This window comes from Nuphar pumila, chromosome 8, assembly GCF_984573655.1.
Source record: "Nuphar pumila chromosome 8, dmNupPumi1.hap1.1, whole genome shotgun sequence".
Classification (NCBI taxonomy): domain Eukaryota; kingdom Viridiplantae; phylum Streptophyta; class Magnoliopsida; order Nymphaeales; family Nymphaeaceae; genus Nuphar; species Nuphar pumila.
The window spans coordinates 3,353,288-3,368,317 of record NC_143256.1 but is presented as its reverse complement, the minus strand read 5'-3'; the positions used below and the strand labels follow the sequence as shown (position 1 = coordinate 3,368,317).

Below are 15,030 nucleotides of genomic sequence, written 5' to 3'. Positions count from 1 at the left end.
TTTGTTCCTATCTCTATTTCTCTCAATAACTTGTCTAAGAAGATATATAGCTTCCATAGTTGATCTTTCAGGCATAAAACCAAATTGATTCTCTGATATCATGACAACCTTCCTCAACCTAGACTCAATCACCCTCTCCCAAAGTTTCATAGTATGACTCATGAGTTTTATACCACTATAGTTTGTGCAATCTTGTATATCACCCTTATTTTTATATAGAGGCACCAAAGTACTCTTCCTCCACTCATTAGGCATCTTATTTGTCCGCCAAATCTTGTTAAAAAGATTTGTCAACCATTCTAAACCTTTCTCTCAAGCATTTCCAAGCCTCGATAGGTATACCATCTGGGCCAACTGCCCTTCTTGATTTCATTTTCTTCAAAGCCTCTGCAATTTCTTTCTTTTGAATCTTGCGCATGAAGTCACAATTCATCTCATGAAAAGGAATGGAGAAGTCTCCAAGATCTTGAGCATGACTTTAATTAAATAGCTTATCAAAATAATCTTTCCATCTCTCCTTAATCTCCTCATCTTTGACTAAAACCCTTTGCGTTTCATCTTTGATACATCTAACCATACCCAGATCCCTCGATTTTCTATCTCTCATCTTTGCAAGCCTATAAATATCCTTCTCGCCCTCTTTGGTATCCAACTTGTCATAAACCTCCTTATATACCTTATCCCTCACGTTCTGAACTACTTTTTTAGCTTCCTTCTTTGCTATCATATACTTCTCCAAATTCTCATTATCACGACTCTTACTTAGATTTCTACCTTAATAGCTAATTTGACATCCTCGTTCCACCACGATGTATCCTTACCTAGCGGTGCACCGCCTTTAGACTCACCCAATACTTCTTTAGTCACCTTTCTCATGCCACCCGCTATCTTATTCCACATTGATTCTGAATCCTCTTCGAGACACCAATCATCTTCCTTAACTTCCTGCTCTACAAACATTTCTTGTTTAGCTCCTTTCAGTGCCCACCACTTAATTCTAGGATCTATCCTATGTCTATCCCTTTTGCGGCATTGTCTAATTCTAAGATCTAAAATTAAGACTCTATGTTGTGTAGCTACACTTTCTCCCGGTATAACCTTACAATCAATGCAACAACCCCTATCTCTCTTTCTAAGTAGAAAAAAATCTATCTGACTCGTATTAACCCCACTTTTAAATGTTACCCCTCTTTCTAAACCAAGTGTTTGCTAAGATCATATCATAGGACAAGCCAAAATCTAAAATCCTTTCTCCACTTTCGTTTCTTTCTCCTATACCATAGCCTCCATGGATACTCTCAAATCCATCCCTACTAATGCCTACATGCCCATTAAGGTCACCGCCGATGAAAAGCCTTTCTCCAAAAGATATCCCTTGTACTACTCCATCTTAATCTTCCCAAAATTGACGCTTAGTAGAATCATCTAAACCTACTTGAGGTGCATAAACACTAATAATATTAATAATATCCGAACCTAATACTAATTTAATAAGTAAAATCCTATCACCCTTCCTACGGACCTCAACTACATTATCTATAAACTCACGACTCATAACAATCCGTACTCCATTCCTATTCCTATTTATTCCTGTATACCAAATCTTATATCCCCAAGGTTCTATCACTTTTGCTTTCTCACCTACCCATTTGGTCTCTCGTAGACATAAAATATCAATCTTTCTCCTACACATAATATCTACTAACTCTACCAACTTACCAGTTAAAAATCCTATGTTCCAAGTGGCTAACCTAATTTTATGGTCTTGGACTAACTTCTTTACCCCCACCCGTCCAACAAAGTGAGGGAACCCTTGCCTATTTGACACCACACTCGGGCGCCGGTGTGACGCGTTGCTTCCGGGCGACGACCTAGCAACCCTTGCCCATTTATCACTGCCTCCGGACATATAGAGTACAACGCGTCGCTCAGTAGGGAACACCCCCAACGAAATTCTCATATTGGTTCATATTCATAGGGTATGACTAAGCTTTTATGCTGGCTGTCACAGGCCTACCACAACCCTCCTCCTTTATCCGGGCTTGGGACCGGCAGTGTATAACTAAACAATTATATACAGGCGGAGTTTGCAGAGGGTATGACAACAATTCCAGAAAATGAGGGTATGGGTTCACAACTCTATATATATATATTAAATATCACATGAATACAAAATAAATTCAAAATAAACTGAATATAATCTAAATATATATACTATATCTAAAATATATATTATATACTGAAAATATAAAGTCATAAACTGAAAAAATAGTTATAAATTATAAATTAAATACAGACTTGTATGTATGGAGGGTGAAATGGTGTGTCCGGCTGCCGATGTTGTCGACACGGGGATACACGTGTCGACACGAGTACAGAGGGCAAAATGAAGTGTCTGGGTACCATAGGTGGAGAACTTCACAAGCTTATGACATGGGTATTTCTACCGACGCCCCAATGCCAGTGTTGTACATGCACTGGTACTTGGGTACTTTGGTTATGGGTCAATCAGGCTTTGGACAGGACGATACATTTTATTCATTTTATGATCCAATCAACATGTAGTCAAGATTCGGGACCAACAACATCCAGTGTTAAGTATATAATTTTTTATTATTGATTGTTTAGTTAATTATACATCTTTGATACCTTATGGACTTTTAATTCATATTTGGCAGACTATAAATTCTCATATCATGTCCTTCATAACCCATAGCTGCACACGTGCCTATGTGACAGTTCATAAGACTCAGTTACAGGTAAAACCAATCTGAAAACATATTTTAATAATATAAGTGCATGAAATAATCGAGAGCAACTGTAACTCCTTGATTTAATAGGTCAGATAATCAGTGGAACAAAAAATTTGAGTATAACAAGGTGGCAGTAAATCTTTATGAGCAAAAGAATAGTTTCTAAACATAGCATTAGAAAATAGTGAAACCTCCACTGTGATTGTTCTTTTGGTGTTTAACTGATGAAAGCAAGGTCTTTTAGGAATGGAGAGGTGCACTTTCATGAAGAAGAAAACAGTGATAGAAGTCACTCGATGGGAGTAACATTGTAACAAGATCACAAACATGTAACATGAGAAAGATTAGAAAAAAGAAAAGAAAAAGAGAAAGCATTGAACAGAAGATTATATTGAAGTAGCTTGTGATTGCAGTCTTCTGGATCCAGTGCAATGAAATTCTGAGTCAGCCTATTTTCCCCTAGCATATAGGGGGACTTGTGATTGAATTCTTGTTTGTATCACCTCATGTCTTTCTTCTTCCCCATTGAAAATCCTGTCATTCTTCCCACACAAGGCATACCACCAAGCAAGGAAAAACCACCACTTTCAAATCATTTTCCATTTCTTTCCTTCAGCATTCGTTGATGGAGCTAGGAGAATGGTTCTAAATGATTGAACAGTCCACATACGGATACCCTAATGTGGCCATGCAAGGTAAAGGACAGAGAAAAGCTACAAGATCATACAAGATGCCGTGTTGTTTCTTTGTTGGATTCACACATACTGCAACGACTGGCCAGGTTTAAGCCCCTCGTTCTTAGGTTCTCCTGGGTCAGCACTCTGCCTAATGACACTAGCCATGGAAAATAACTGGTGCACATTAGATGCTGCAAGGACGTTGAAGGTGTCAAAACTTTTTCACCGCCAGAGCTATTCCAACTGCAAGAAAAAGAACCCAAATTCCAACCAAGTCGTTCCCATGAAGGAACCCCAAAATTCAATTCATGGCTCTGATATAATGTTAACTTGTTAAGTAATACATAGGAAATGTGAAAGATCTCATCTATTATGAGATTGAATAGAACAATTAGGTGAAGAATAAAAGAGTACCTAAACTATGCATTACACATAAGACATAAAAGTAAAGATTGACAAGAATACCCTGCCCATGTACAAGGTTATTTACTTGTTATACATTTAAGTACTGAAACCCTTCACATTATGAGAAGTAGCATGGGAACATTTCATTCAACAAGAAGCATGTGAAATTTTTTCAAGATAAGGTCACAGGGTTCTTGTCGGTTTTCTTCATTGGCTTGTTAATGCTGGCAAGTTTGATTGCTTAAATAAGGTTAAAAAAACAAATTAATTGGATTGGTTAGTTGGGTTGCTTGTGTTCAGATTGCAAACCAGAGAAGTAAAAATACAAAGTGCAAATATACATCCCTTTTCGGGTGAAAGTACAAATATCTTTTTTGGTTCTTCACTATTTGATGGGATACAAGCAGTTATTGATGTTTGATGACACAGCTTGTGAGCCTTACCAGGCACTGTAACAAGTTTTGGACTCTGTGGCTCTGCATCAACTGTTCAGATGATTCTGAAGCATGTTTCATGAAGATGCATTATCTAATTGTTCGGGATTTTTTTTTCTATTTTCTGATTAATTTAACCGTTTCATAGGTTGTAAGTTTATGTTTGTCAAACTGATAACTAACACTCGTTTCTGTCATTATTTAATGTTAATTGGTGGATACAAACTGTTCACTTTGTAGGTTGGACCAGGATCTGTCTTGCGGGGTCCTTTAGAAAATGCGACACCTGATGATGTGTACGTATAGATCCTTTTTCCTTTTAGGTTCCTATGTCAGGTGAGTACTCTTTATATTCATTATATCCTGTAAAATTACAATGCAGGACACCTAGACTATACTGTGAAAGCAGGGATTGCCCTGTGGAACTTCTTCATCCTCCTGAAGATTGCAATGTTAACTCCTCACTTTCTTTCACTCTTCAGGTACCTTGCATCTGTGGAGTTTGTCTTATGACTTTATGCATTGGCTATGATTCTTTACTGATAGTCTTATTTTGCAGATCTGTCGGGTGGAAGACATTAGTGTTGCTGGTTTTATACAAGGGACGGTTGTTCATTTTCACAGGGCAAGGTCTGTAGTGGTCCATTCATCTGGAAGTATAAGTGCATCTGGACTAGGTATCTTAATTCTGTTTAAACATAGTATCCGTTTGCTTCTGTTGTCTCTTATCTTCATGATATAATTGAATCTACACAAATTTCTATTCTCTGGGTACAGGTTGCAGAGGTGGCCTGGGAAAAGGTGGGGTTTTAGACAATGGTCTTAGTAGTGGTGGTGGGCATGGTGGAAAAGGAGGTGCAGGGTACTTCAATGGGAGCTTGATTGAGGGAGGGGATGCATATGGAAATGCTGATTTGCCTTGTGAGCTGGGTAGTGGGAGTGGAAATGAAACCTTCAGTCCTGCCGCAGGCGGGGGTATTATAGGTGTAGTGCTTGCAAAATGAATTAAATGTGATGTACCATTTTAATCATTTTCTTAAATGTTTGCATTTTTGTAGATTCCTCATGAACTATTACCTGATTTTGTTTATGCACTAAGATGATACCTTATCTTTGCATAATAATATTTTAGTTTTGATTATGATTTTAAGCGGAAAGTTTCAATAGTTTAATTCTCCGGTCCTATTACTGCAATTATATCACCTTTTGTATAGTTTTGCATCCTCATGAGTGCTCATTTTGCTTCTTTTTTAATGCTACATATTGTTTTGCTTGTATATGAATTTTGTCCTTTCTTCTGCTTGATGTAGGTCTTCATGCAAACACTACTGTTATTTGTTTTCCTAGTTTATTTTAGGTGCTGGACTTTCATCCTGTTGAAAGTTCACATCTGATGAGATCATGAAGGCTGGATTTTCACATCTTTTGAGTAATGTTGTTTTTCCCCTTTCATGCTGCATATGAAAAAGGTCTTAGTTGTTGAAACTAAATATTTCCCAGCTTGTATATTTCAGAAACACGGTCAAAAGTCAATCTGTTGGCTATATATAGGTTACACATTGCTTTAGTCAGCAATTTAATAACTAAAATATATAAAGTATCTCATACAGCAAATTTTTAGTCATGTAACCCATTCATTCATGTTAGCCTACTAGCCTTTAGGAAAGCAAAACCGGCCAGATTCAAATTGGATCTAGGCATGAGAAAAAAGGACGTAATCTTTCCTGTGAGATAAAAAAAGGATGTAATCATACCTATCATTGTCCAAAACCAAGCACAGAATACTAGTTACAAGACCACAATCTGAATCCAGCTCCAATTAGGACCCTAAACAGGATCCAACTATGAGGCTGCAATATGAAATCAACTCCATTTAGAGACTCCTAACTTTATGGTATCCAAATATGGTAGATAACTTTCATTCATTGCCATAATATATAAACATAGTATCTGCACAAATAGTAAAGAAAAAAATCATAATTATGTAAAAAAAAGATGTAAGAATGGAAGGACCAAGGCAGTAAAGAAGATGGTATTAAAGTATGCATGTAATATAGTGTTGTACCAATAGAGTCAAATAGTCTTCTCTTTGTGGTCAAATCATTCCAGTTTTATTGTTTAGGTTCAAATTGTAACTAGTCAAGGGTATGCTAGTCATGTAAATGTTGTAATAAGGGGAGTCAACCCCTATGTATTCTTTACTCCATTCTCTTTTGGTTTAATGGAAGCTCTTCTGCCCATTGTTTATGCCTACACTTTTGGTCTTGATATTGGTATCAATGCCATATCTAGGGCAAAGGGAGGCTTGTTTGAGGTTGTGTGAAGGAAGAAGAAGCCACTATTGACTGCTTCTAGAATCGGTGCGCAGGAAGAGGGCTGATGTCAGCCTCGTTGGTACGGCCAGCAGGGTTTTTGGTATTTGTAATGAAACCAAGTATTCTTCACACACCAAGACCAAGAGGCCAATGCAAAACCCACAAAAGGAGCAAAGCACAATAGCCACTTACGGCCTTAGAAGACCATACACAACAACATAAAAAAATTACTTTTATTTACTTTAAATGCACACAAAATGCATACTTTTACAAGGGGCTCAAGAGTCCAAGACCCATATACATATACAAAGAGGGAGTGAGACGCTCTCAAAAAATAGCTGTTGGGGGCTCCCCAATGGCTAGAAATCTAGCTGGTGGGAGCTCCCAACAGCTATAAAGTTCTTGCATTGTCAAGGGACAGAAATGGCCTACAATACAACAATATACAATAAAAAATAAAAATAAAAAACAAGCTAGGGGCAACGCCTATTACAATAGTCAAAAGACCAAAATACCTCTGGACTGGGTATATATATAACAACAATAACCATATTTTAACACTCCCCCTCAAACTCACGGAACGACAACCGAGAGTTTGCCAAGAAGAAACTGAAATCTGAGAGATGGTAGCCCGTTAGTGAAGAAGTCCGCTAGTTGATACTCAGATGACACATGGTAAGGTGATGGAATTCTTCATGGACATAATGACAATCCATTTCAATATGCTTTGTTTGATCATGAAATGTATGATTGTTTGTGATATATACGGCACTCTTGTTATCACAACATAACTTTGAGGGCGAAGATATGAAAACTTCGAAATCTTCGAGTAACTGTCGCAACCACACAAATTCAGAAGTTGTAGTGGCCATGACACAATATTAAGTTTCTGTGGAGGATAGAGACACCTGTTGTTTCTTGCACGTTCAAGATATCAAGGAATCACCTACAAAAACACAAAAGTTAATGGTTAAGCGACAATCATTTACATCTTCTCCCCAATCAAAGTCAGTATATACAATAACATCTAATGGGGATGTGGATGACAAAAATAAACCAAGGTAGAATTTTCAATATATCTAACTATTCTCATTACAACACTCATATAGATTGTTGGAATTGACTAGCAATATTAATAGTATGAGCAATATTAGTACGAGTAATAGAAAGGTAAGATAAGGCATCAATCATTTGACGATATGGAGTATTAATAGTATGAGCAATATTAGTACGAGTAATAGAAAGGTAAGATAAGGCATCAATCATTTGACGATATGGAGTTGGATCTTTCAGAGGTTCTCCATCATCTATCCTCATTTTTGCATTGATGACCTTTGGCATGTCCACTCTCTTTTCATCCGTAAGGTCTGACCTTTCAACTATCTCGAGTGCATACTTAGTCTGAAACCAAAAATACCCTCAGGCTGAGTAAGCAACTTCTACTCCAAGAAAATATCAAAGAAAACCAATATCTATCATATCAAAGTTTCTTTTGAGAACGTCCTTGATATGACTAACTCCTTGTTTATCACCTCTTGTGATAATCATATCGTCCATATAAAGGAGCAAGATAACTATACCTGCATAAGAGGACTTAACAAATAAAGCGGTGTCAATATAACAAGATCTAAATCCTAATTGAATCATCACATCACTAAAACGATTATACCAAACCTTAGGAGCTTATTTTAAACTGTACAAAGCCTTTCGTAATCGAAAAACTTTTCCATGTGCTAACCTGGTTGGAGGTTCCATGTACACTTCTTCATTAAGGGTTTAATTTAAAAAGGCATTTAGGTCATTTTTTAATAAATGCTATAGTAATAAGAGTTTGAACCGTGGTCATCCTAGCTACTAGGGCAAAGATTTCCTTATAATCTATTCCATATTTTTTTACTATACCCTTTGGCAATTAACCTAGCTTTGTATCTTTATAATGTTTCATTACTTTTGATTTTAACTTTATTGACCCATCTACGTTCTATGGTTTTCTTTCCTATAGGCAATGATTGAATCTCTCCAGTTTTAGCCTTTTTTAAGGCTTCTAGATCATTATTCATGGCTTCAATCCATTCATGGAGATTTTTGATCTCATTATAGGAGGAGGGCTAGATGTAATATAGTGTATTTTTATACTTAGTTAAATTTTGAGATTTCTGAAATTTGGCTAAGTATTATAGAAATATAGTAAAACCCTCGATACTAGGATGAGATAATTGAGTCTGGGCGTGGCCCATGTCTCATTGATAAGACCAAAATGAGCCAATTAAAAGGTGATAACAAGTTTTATTTGTAACCTTTAAAATTAAGTGAAATTCAGGTTAAATTCAGTCGAATTTTGGAGGCAAAATTCGAATTATATACCGTTAGATGCGCTTCAAAATTTTGAGTTTAACGGTATATTACTTTTTCGAATTTGGGCTACGGTTGGCTCGAAAATCACATTTTTTTAAAAAAGGCTCGTCTTTATGGGATCATGTCTGGATTGGATTGGACCAGATCCGATCCATATGATCCAAATTAATATGGATCTGGACTCAGTCCAAGGCTCATATTAATTCAGATCCAATTCAACTCAGGATCCAAATGGATTTTGGATATGGATTTGGATCTTGGATCCAGATCCAAATCCAACAAAAATAAAACTTTAAATTCAGTATAGAGGTTTAAATTAAATAATTTTAAAGTTAAAAAGACTCCCAGAGGGATAAGGCACCCTCTGGAAGTTTCTGGATATTTATTTATTAATAAATAATAAATAAATAATAAATTAATATTAAATATTATTTAATTCCGATTTTTAGTAGTTGCCTAATGATGGGGACTCTAGAAGAGTCCATAATGGTTAAGAGGAAAAAACAAGGTAAGAGAATAAAAAAAATAAAAGAAATAGGAAAGAGGGTTGAGAAGTCTTGAAAATTTTTTAGAATTAGGAAAGGGGTGTTGGAGATGGACTCCCATGTGGGAAGTCCTATCTCCAGCCCTAATTAGAAGAAGCTAGAAAGGGGAGGGGGGGGGGGCTTCACCCCCTAAACCTCCTTATAAAAGCTCAAAAAAAAAAAGGAAGAAAGAAAGAAGAGAGAGAGAGAGAGAGAGAGAGAGAGAGAGAGAGAGAGAGAGAGAGAGAGAGAGGTGGATTCAGCCTCTCCTCCTGCCATCCGACGCTTTCTTCAACCTTTTTTCGAACTTCAAGAACAATGTACTGATTCATTTTTTTTATTCGAATAGGAAAAAACACCTAAATCGGGTTTAGGCAATATCTTCGTAGGAAATCATGAACCTGATTCGTTTTCCCATGTCCAAATTAGGGAAAACGATATATTCATAGTTATGGTGTACGGTCAGATCTGGACAGATCTGACCCATGCTATGTACGGTCAGATCTGGGCCGATCTGACCGTTGAGATGATGACCATCATATATGCTGCCAGATCTTGATAGATGGATAGATCTGTCTGGACAGATCTGATGAGGCAATCGAGGCGTGGGATATATATATATATATATATGAAGCTGACCAAAACCGGCCGATTCTGGCCAAGACTAAGCCCAGCCGAAACAGTCGGCTGGGCAAGGCTGAACATTGGTCAGACCCAGCCGACTGGTTTGGCTGGGCTGAATTACCACCGCAGGAAAAAATATAATATGTAGACAGTTCTCTTGACTGTCAAAAAAACAAATTTTGGGCAGATTTAGGACCTGTCAAGCCCAGCGGCTGAGCAGATTTTAAAACAAAAGAAAAAGAAAAAAAATTTAATATATGGGTTGATTTGGGAATGGCTAAGCCCAGCTGAAATAGTCGGTTGGGCAGGGATGCATATTGCTCAGTCCCAGCTGACTGGTTTGGCTGGGCCGAGTGGCCACCACACACACACACAAAAAAGAATGGGCCCAGCCGACTGTCTGCTGGGCTGCCATTGGACTGATCAAGCCCAGTCGGAAGCGGAAGCGGAAGCGGAAGAGGGAATTTTAAAATTTATACGAAGCGGGAAACACAGTTTCAATTTAAAAGAAAAATATGCATAAAAAATGAAGCAATATGGAATAAAAAAAGAAACAAATAAAAACTAAAACAAAATTGATCATTCTTATATTTCATGATTTTTCTGTAAAAGAGTTAAATTTTTTGTTAAAATCTAACAATGATGGTTACCAATTTAAAGAAAGTACATGGAAAGTGAGTGAAAGCGTGAGAGAAAATACATAAAAAAGATGAAAAGAAACGTGAGAAAAGTATATAGTATGCATAGACCATGTGTATGAGAAGCATGGGGGAATCAAGCTTCCCATGAAGTTTCAGAAGCGAGGAGTATCGCGCTTCCAAAGCGAGTTTTCGGGAAGCGAGCTTCCCACCTACCTAAGAAGCTTCCGGTAACTCTGGGATAGCATGGCTTGGACTCGGTGGGTATGTGTTCTACCCTGAGCTTGTCGAAATGGCTTAAAAAAATTTGTTGGTTATGTATACTTATGAAATTTAATATGTCGTTTACATACATATGCATATAGTGATAATTTACATCCTGAAATTTATATTGTTGTTGCATTCGTATGATCACATGCATGTTTGCATATTGTGCATGCGATGAATCATGAAAAGAATGATGTATTTGCAAGCATGTGATATTATGCATATGTGAAATAACTATACATGTACCTTCTCATTTTGGTTGCATGTATGTACATTGGCAAGCATCTTGAATTATTTCACATGTGCATGCTCATGGTGATTTTTGCATAAGGTGCATCAATCGTTAAAAGTTAACCGCTGTACGCCGTGTGGGCCACGAGCTGGGGTGCTCTATATTTTGTTATATGCATTGCAAAAATCAATTTGACATTATTTGAATTAATTGCACTTTTTATATTATAACGGGCTCTGGTCCCCAGTTGTGTTTTGCATGCTGAATTGCAAAACAAATTATGGTGTTGTGTTTTGCATGCTGAGTTGCAAAACAATTTTTGGTATTGTGTTTTGCATGCTGAGTTGCAAATCAAATTTTGGTATTGTGTTTTGCATGCTGAATTACAAAACGAATGTTGATAAATAAATCTTCTTTTGATAAAAATATAAAAGAAAGTAAAAAGTGTAATTAATGCTTTTTCTTAGATATCCCTTCCACAGTGTGAGAATCCTACACTTCGGTTTTGGAGAATCGTGAGGATACTAAAACTTCGTGTAATTGTGCCCCTGAACTCAATTAGGTGGTTCACTTCTCGGGTACGGTTTTAGGGAGATTCTGCCACTTTGCCTGTGGGTGGTGTGTAGACACAACTGTTGTTATTGGTATACCAAGAAAGTGACATCAGTGGATGTTGATTTTCCTGATTTTCTTACATTAGATGTTGATTTTTAATGTTCCGATGGATGGTGTTGATTCTATAGCGAATAGTAACTAACTCTACCCGTCAGCCAAACAAAACAACTGAATAAGACAAACACTCATAACAATGCTCTTAAAACATATAATTACCATAAAATGGCTCAGTCCATCAACAAGTAATTAAACTAATCGTAAGTCATAAACCATTACATCACAAGCCATTCATAAGCAATCATACGACAACAATTGTATCACAATATGTAAGCAGCTTACAAGACAAGCGGCCACATCAATCCTAGTTGCCACCAGTTCGTAGATTACGAGCTGTATGCAATCACATAAATCATAAGAGATGCAAGCCAACAAGTGCTACACTGCCATAAGCACCAAACAGTTCGACCAAGGGATAAAGTAAGTCACATGCTAATATGTAGCAATTGGCATAATGCTATTATTATAAGCATTTAACTAGTATGAGAAACTTCTTATTACTCTGCAAAGAACTGCGTAAGCAGTTTAACCAACTAGAGTAACGCCTTGACAGGCGTGCACAACTCAACGAGTAACATACTGAACTATCAAGCAAACAAGCGAATTAGTAGTGCAAGCGAAGCAATAGTGCAAGCGAATCTCACGACTCAACTGTTAAAATGTAAACTGTAATATATATATATATATATTATTTAATATTATTATATTTTCTTTTATTATTTTCTTTTTCTATTTTTCTTTATTTTCTTTTTTAGCATCTAGTTCAATAGAAACTAGATATTTGATCCAGTCAAGTTCCTGTTGGAACTTGACTGTGCAAATAGCTGTTGGACTGTAATCCAACAACTATAATAAGAGAAGTTGGACTACAGTCCAACGTCTCTTTTGGAGAGGTCAAAATGAGCTCTCCTCTCTCTTCCACTTTTTTGTATATATAGGGGTGAACCCCTTCAATGTAATCTACTATGCTTCTTAAGCATTTTGTTCATGAATAAAGTATTATTTATTTTTCAAGTGTTCTTCCTTTTATACCCTTTCAAGGGTCATGCTTGTAGTGTCTCCAATAGACACTTGTTTGTGAGTTATTCATGCATTAGTTGAAGACCACCATTTCATTACATGTTATGGGAGCAATTTTGCGTATTATTAGATACTTAAAATCCTCTCTTTCACGAGGACTCTTTTTGTCTGCTTCATCTTCATTAAATTTAATTGCTTATACTGATGCTGACTGGGGAGATGATCCCAATAATAGACATTCAACTACTGGTTTTTGTGTATTCCTAGGTGAAACCTTAATTTCGTAAAGGTGCAAGAAGCAACAAAAAGTCTCTCTTTCCTCCACCGAAGCTGAATACAGAGCCATGGCAACCACCACTATGGAGGTTGTTTGGCTCAGACGATTGCTAGCGGATATGGGAGTTAAAGCAACACAAGCTTCAAAGATGTGCTGGGACAACAAAAGTGCGATCTGCATTGCAAGCAACCAGACATTTCATGAGCGCACTAAACACATTGAGATAGACTGCCACTATGTCAGAGAGGAATACTTACATGAAACCATTGATCTGCCATATGTTACATCAGAATATCAATTAGCAGACTTCTTCACCAAGCCTCTCACTGCTCCCAGATTTCACTTCCTCTTAGACAAACTTTCGCTCATTGTACCGTAAGTTTGAGGGGGAGTGTTAAAATGTAACTGTAATATATATATATTATTTAATATTATTATAGTTTCTTTTTCTATTTTTCTTTATTTTCTTTTTTAGCATCTAGTTCAATAGAAACTAGATATTTGATCCAGTGCAAATAGCTGTTGGACTGTAGTCCAACAACTATAATTAATGTTGTTGGATAGTCCAACAACTATAATAAGAGACGTTGGACTACAGTCCAATGTCTCTTTTGGAGAGCTCAAAATGAGCTCTCCTCTCTCTTCCACTTTTTTGTATATATAGGGGTGAACCCCTTCAATGTAAACTACTATGCTTCTTAAGCATTTTGTTCATGAATAAAGTATTATTTATTTTTCAAGTGTTCTTCCTTTTATACCCTTTCAAGGGTCATGCTTGTAGTGTCTCCAATAGACACTTGTTTGTGAGTTATTCGTGCATTTGTTGAAGACCATCATTTTATTACATCAACGACCAGTGTGAACAGACCTTATGTTTCGATAATTACGAACCTGCGGGTACGCGCAGGCAAAACGTAGAACCAACTGAGATTAGTTCGGACGTTTGTTATTCTATGTATTTTCAATAACCCGAATAGCTAGTTGAGTTCGCTCCAAAGGGACGACTTTAGCCGAGAGAGGATTCCCCAAAGGAGGTTGTGCCACGGATGCATCCAACTTCTGCAGAAGTGTTGAGCTAACTAATGTAGCCCATTTCCCCTAACTCCAATGACTGGGGAGGCCGGATCGTTGCCCGTAGGGTGGTTGTTAACAACCTGTCCATTGAAGTTTGTACCGCTCTGTCCTCTCCCTTGACAGACACATAGAAGCGAATAGGTACGTTAGGGGTTGCTTAACTAACGACCCATTCTATGCTGTGGTCTTTAAACCACTCGAGCATCTTGCCTGTGAAGGCGAATGTGAGGCCATTTATGTGATTGCAGCATTTTGCATTTAGCGCTGTTCGAGGTCGCACGACCATCTCATCCGATCATCGCAGTACTAGACGTGTCGTGCACGACTACAAGTACTCTAGGATGAAGGGGGTATAAATCCTCAATAAAAGCCTCAACAGGAGTGTTTCACAAAGATGTAAAGTTTATCAACTTTACTCTATCTTTTGAAACAACAGTACCTTGTGCCAACATTATTCATGTGATTATCTCGAATCACATCCGCTATCGGGGTATCTACATGTCTCGCATGACTCGATACCAGCCTCGATAGACGGGATACATGTTTCTCAACTGAACACCCGCTAAGAAGTTCGCTCGAACCCCCAATTCGGGATCACCCGAGATATGCCAAAAAGGCGAGCAGAACCAACCAGTCACATCTTTCCAAATGCTTCGATTTGGAGCAGCCTTTGATGCTTTTGCGCAGCTCCCTAAAATCTCAAGTCGACTCTGCAGGACTGCGCACACGAAGAGCCAGGATCCTTGCGAGGTATCCCTTTCCT

General features: G+C 37.5%; 1 protein-coding gene across 1 annotated transcript in view; it reads left to right on the top strand.

Annotated features, from left to right (window-relative positions):
- LOC149829453 (uncharacterized) overlaps positions 1 to 15,030 on the top strand; it is a 133,246-nt gene that overhangs the window by 51,607 nt on the left and 66,609 nt on the right. Inside the window, exons 7-10 of the mRNA XM_090015951.1 lie at positions 4,510 to 4,565; positions 4,652 to 4,751; positions 4,829 to 4,946; positions 5,047 to 5,253. Coding sequence (XP_089872077.1) covers positions 4,510 to 4,565; positions 4,652 to 4,751; positions 4,829 to 4,946; positions 5,047 to 5,253 — 481 coding nt within the window. The remainder of the gene's footprint in view (positions 1 to 4,509; positions 4,566 to 4,651; positions 4,752 to 4,828; positions 4,947 to 5,046; positions 5,254 to 15,030) is intronic.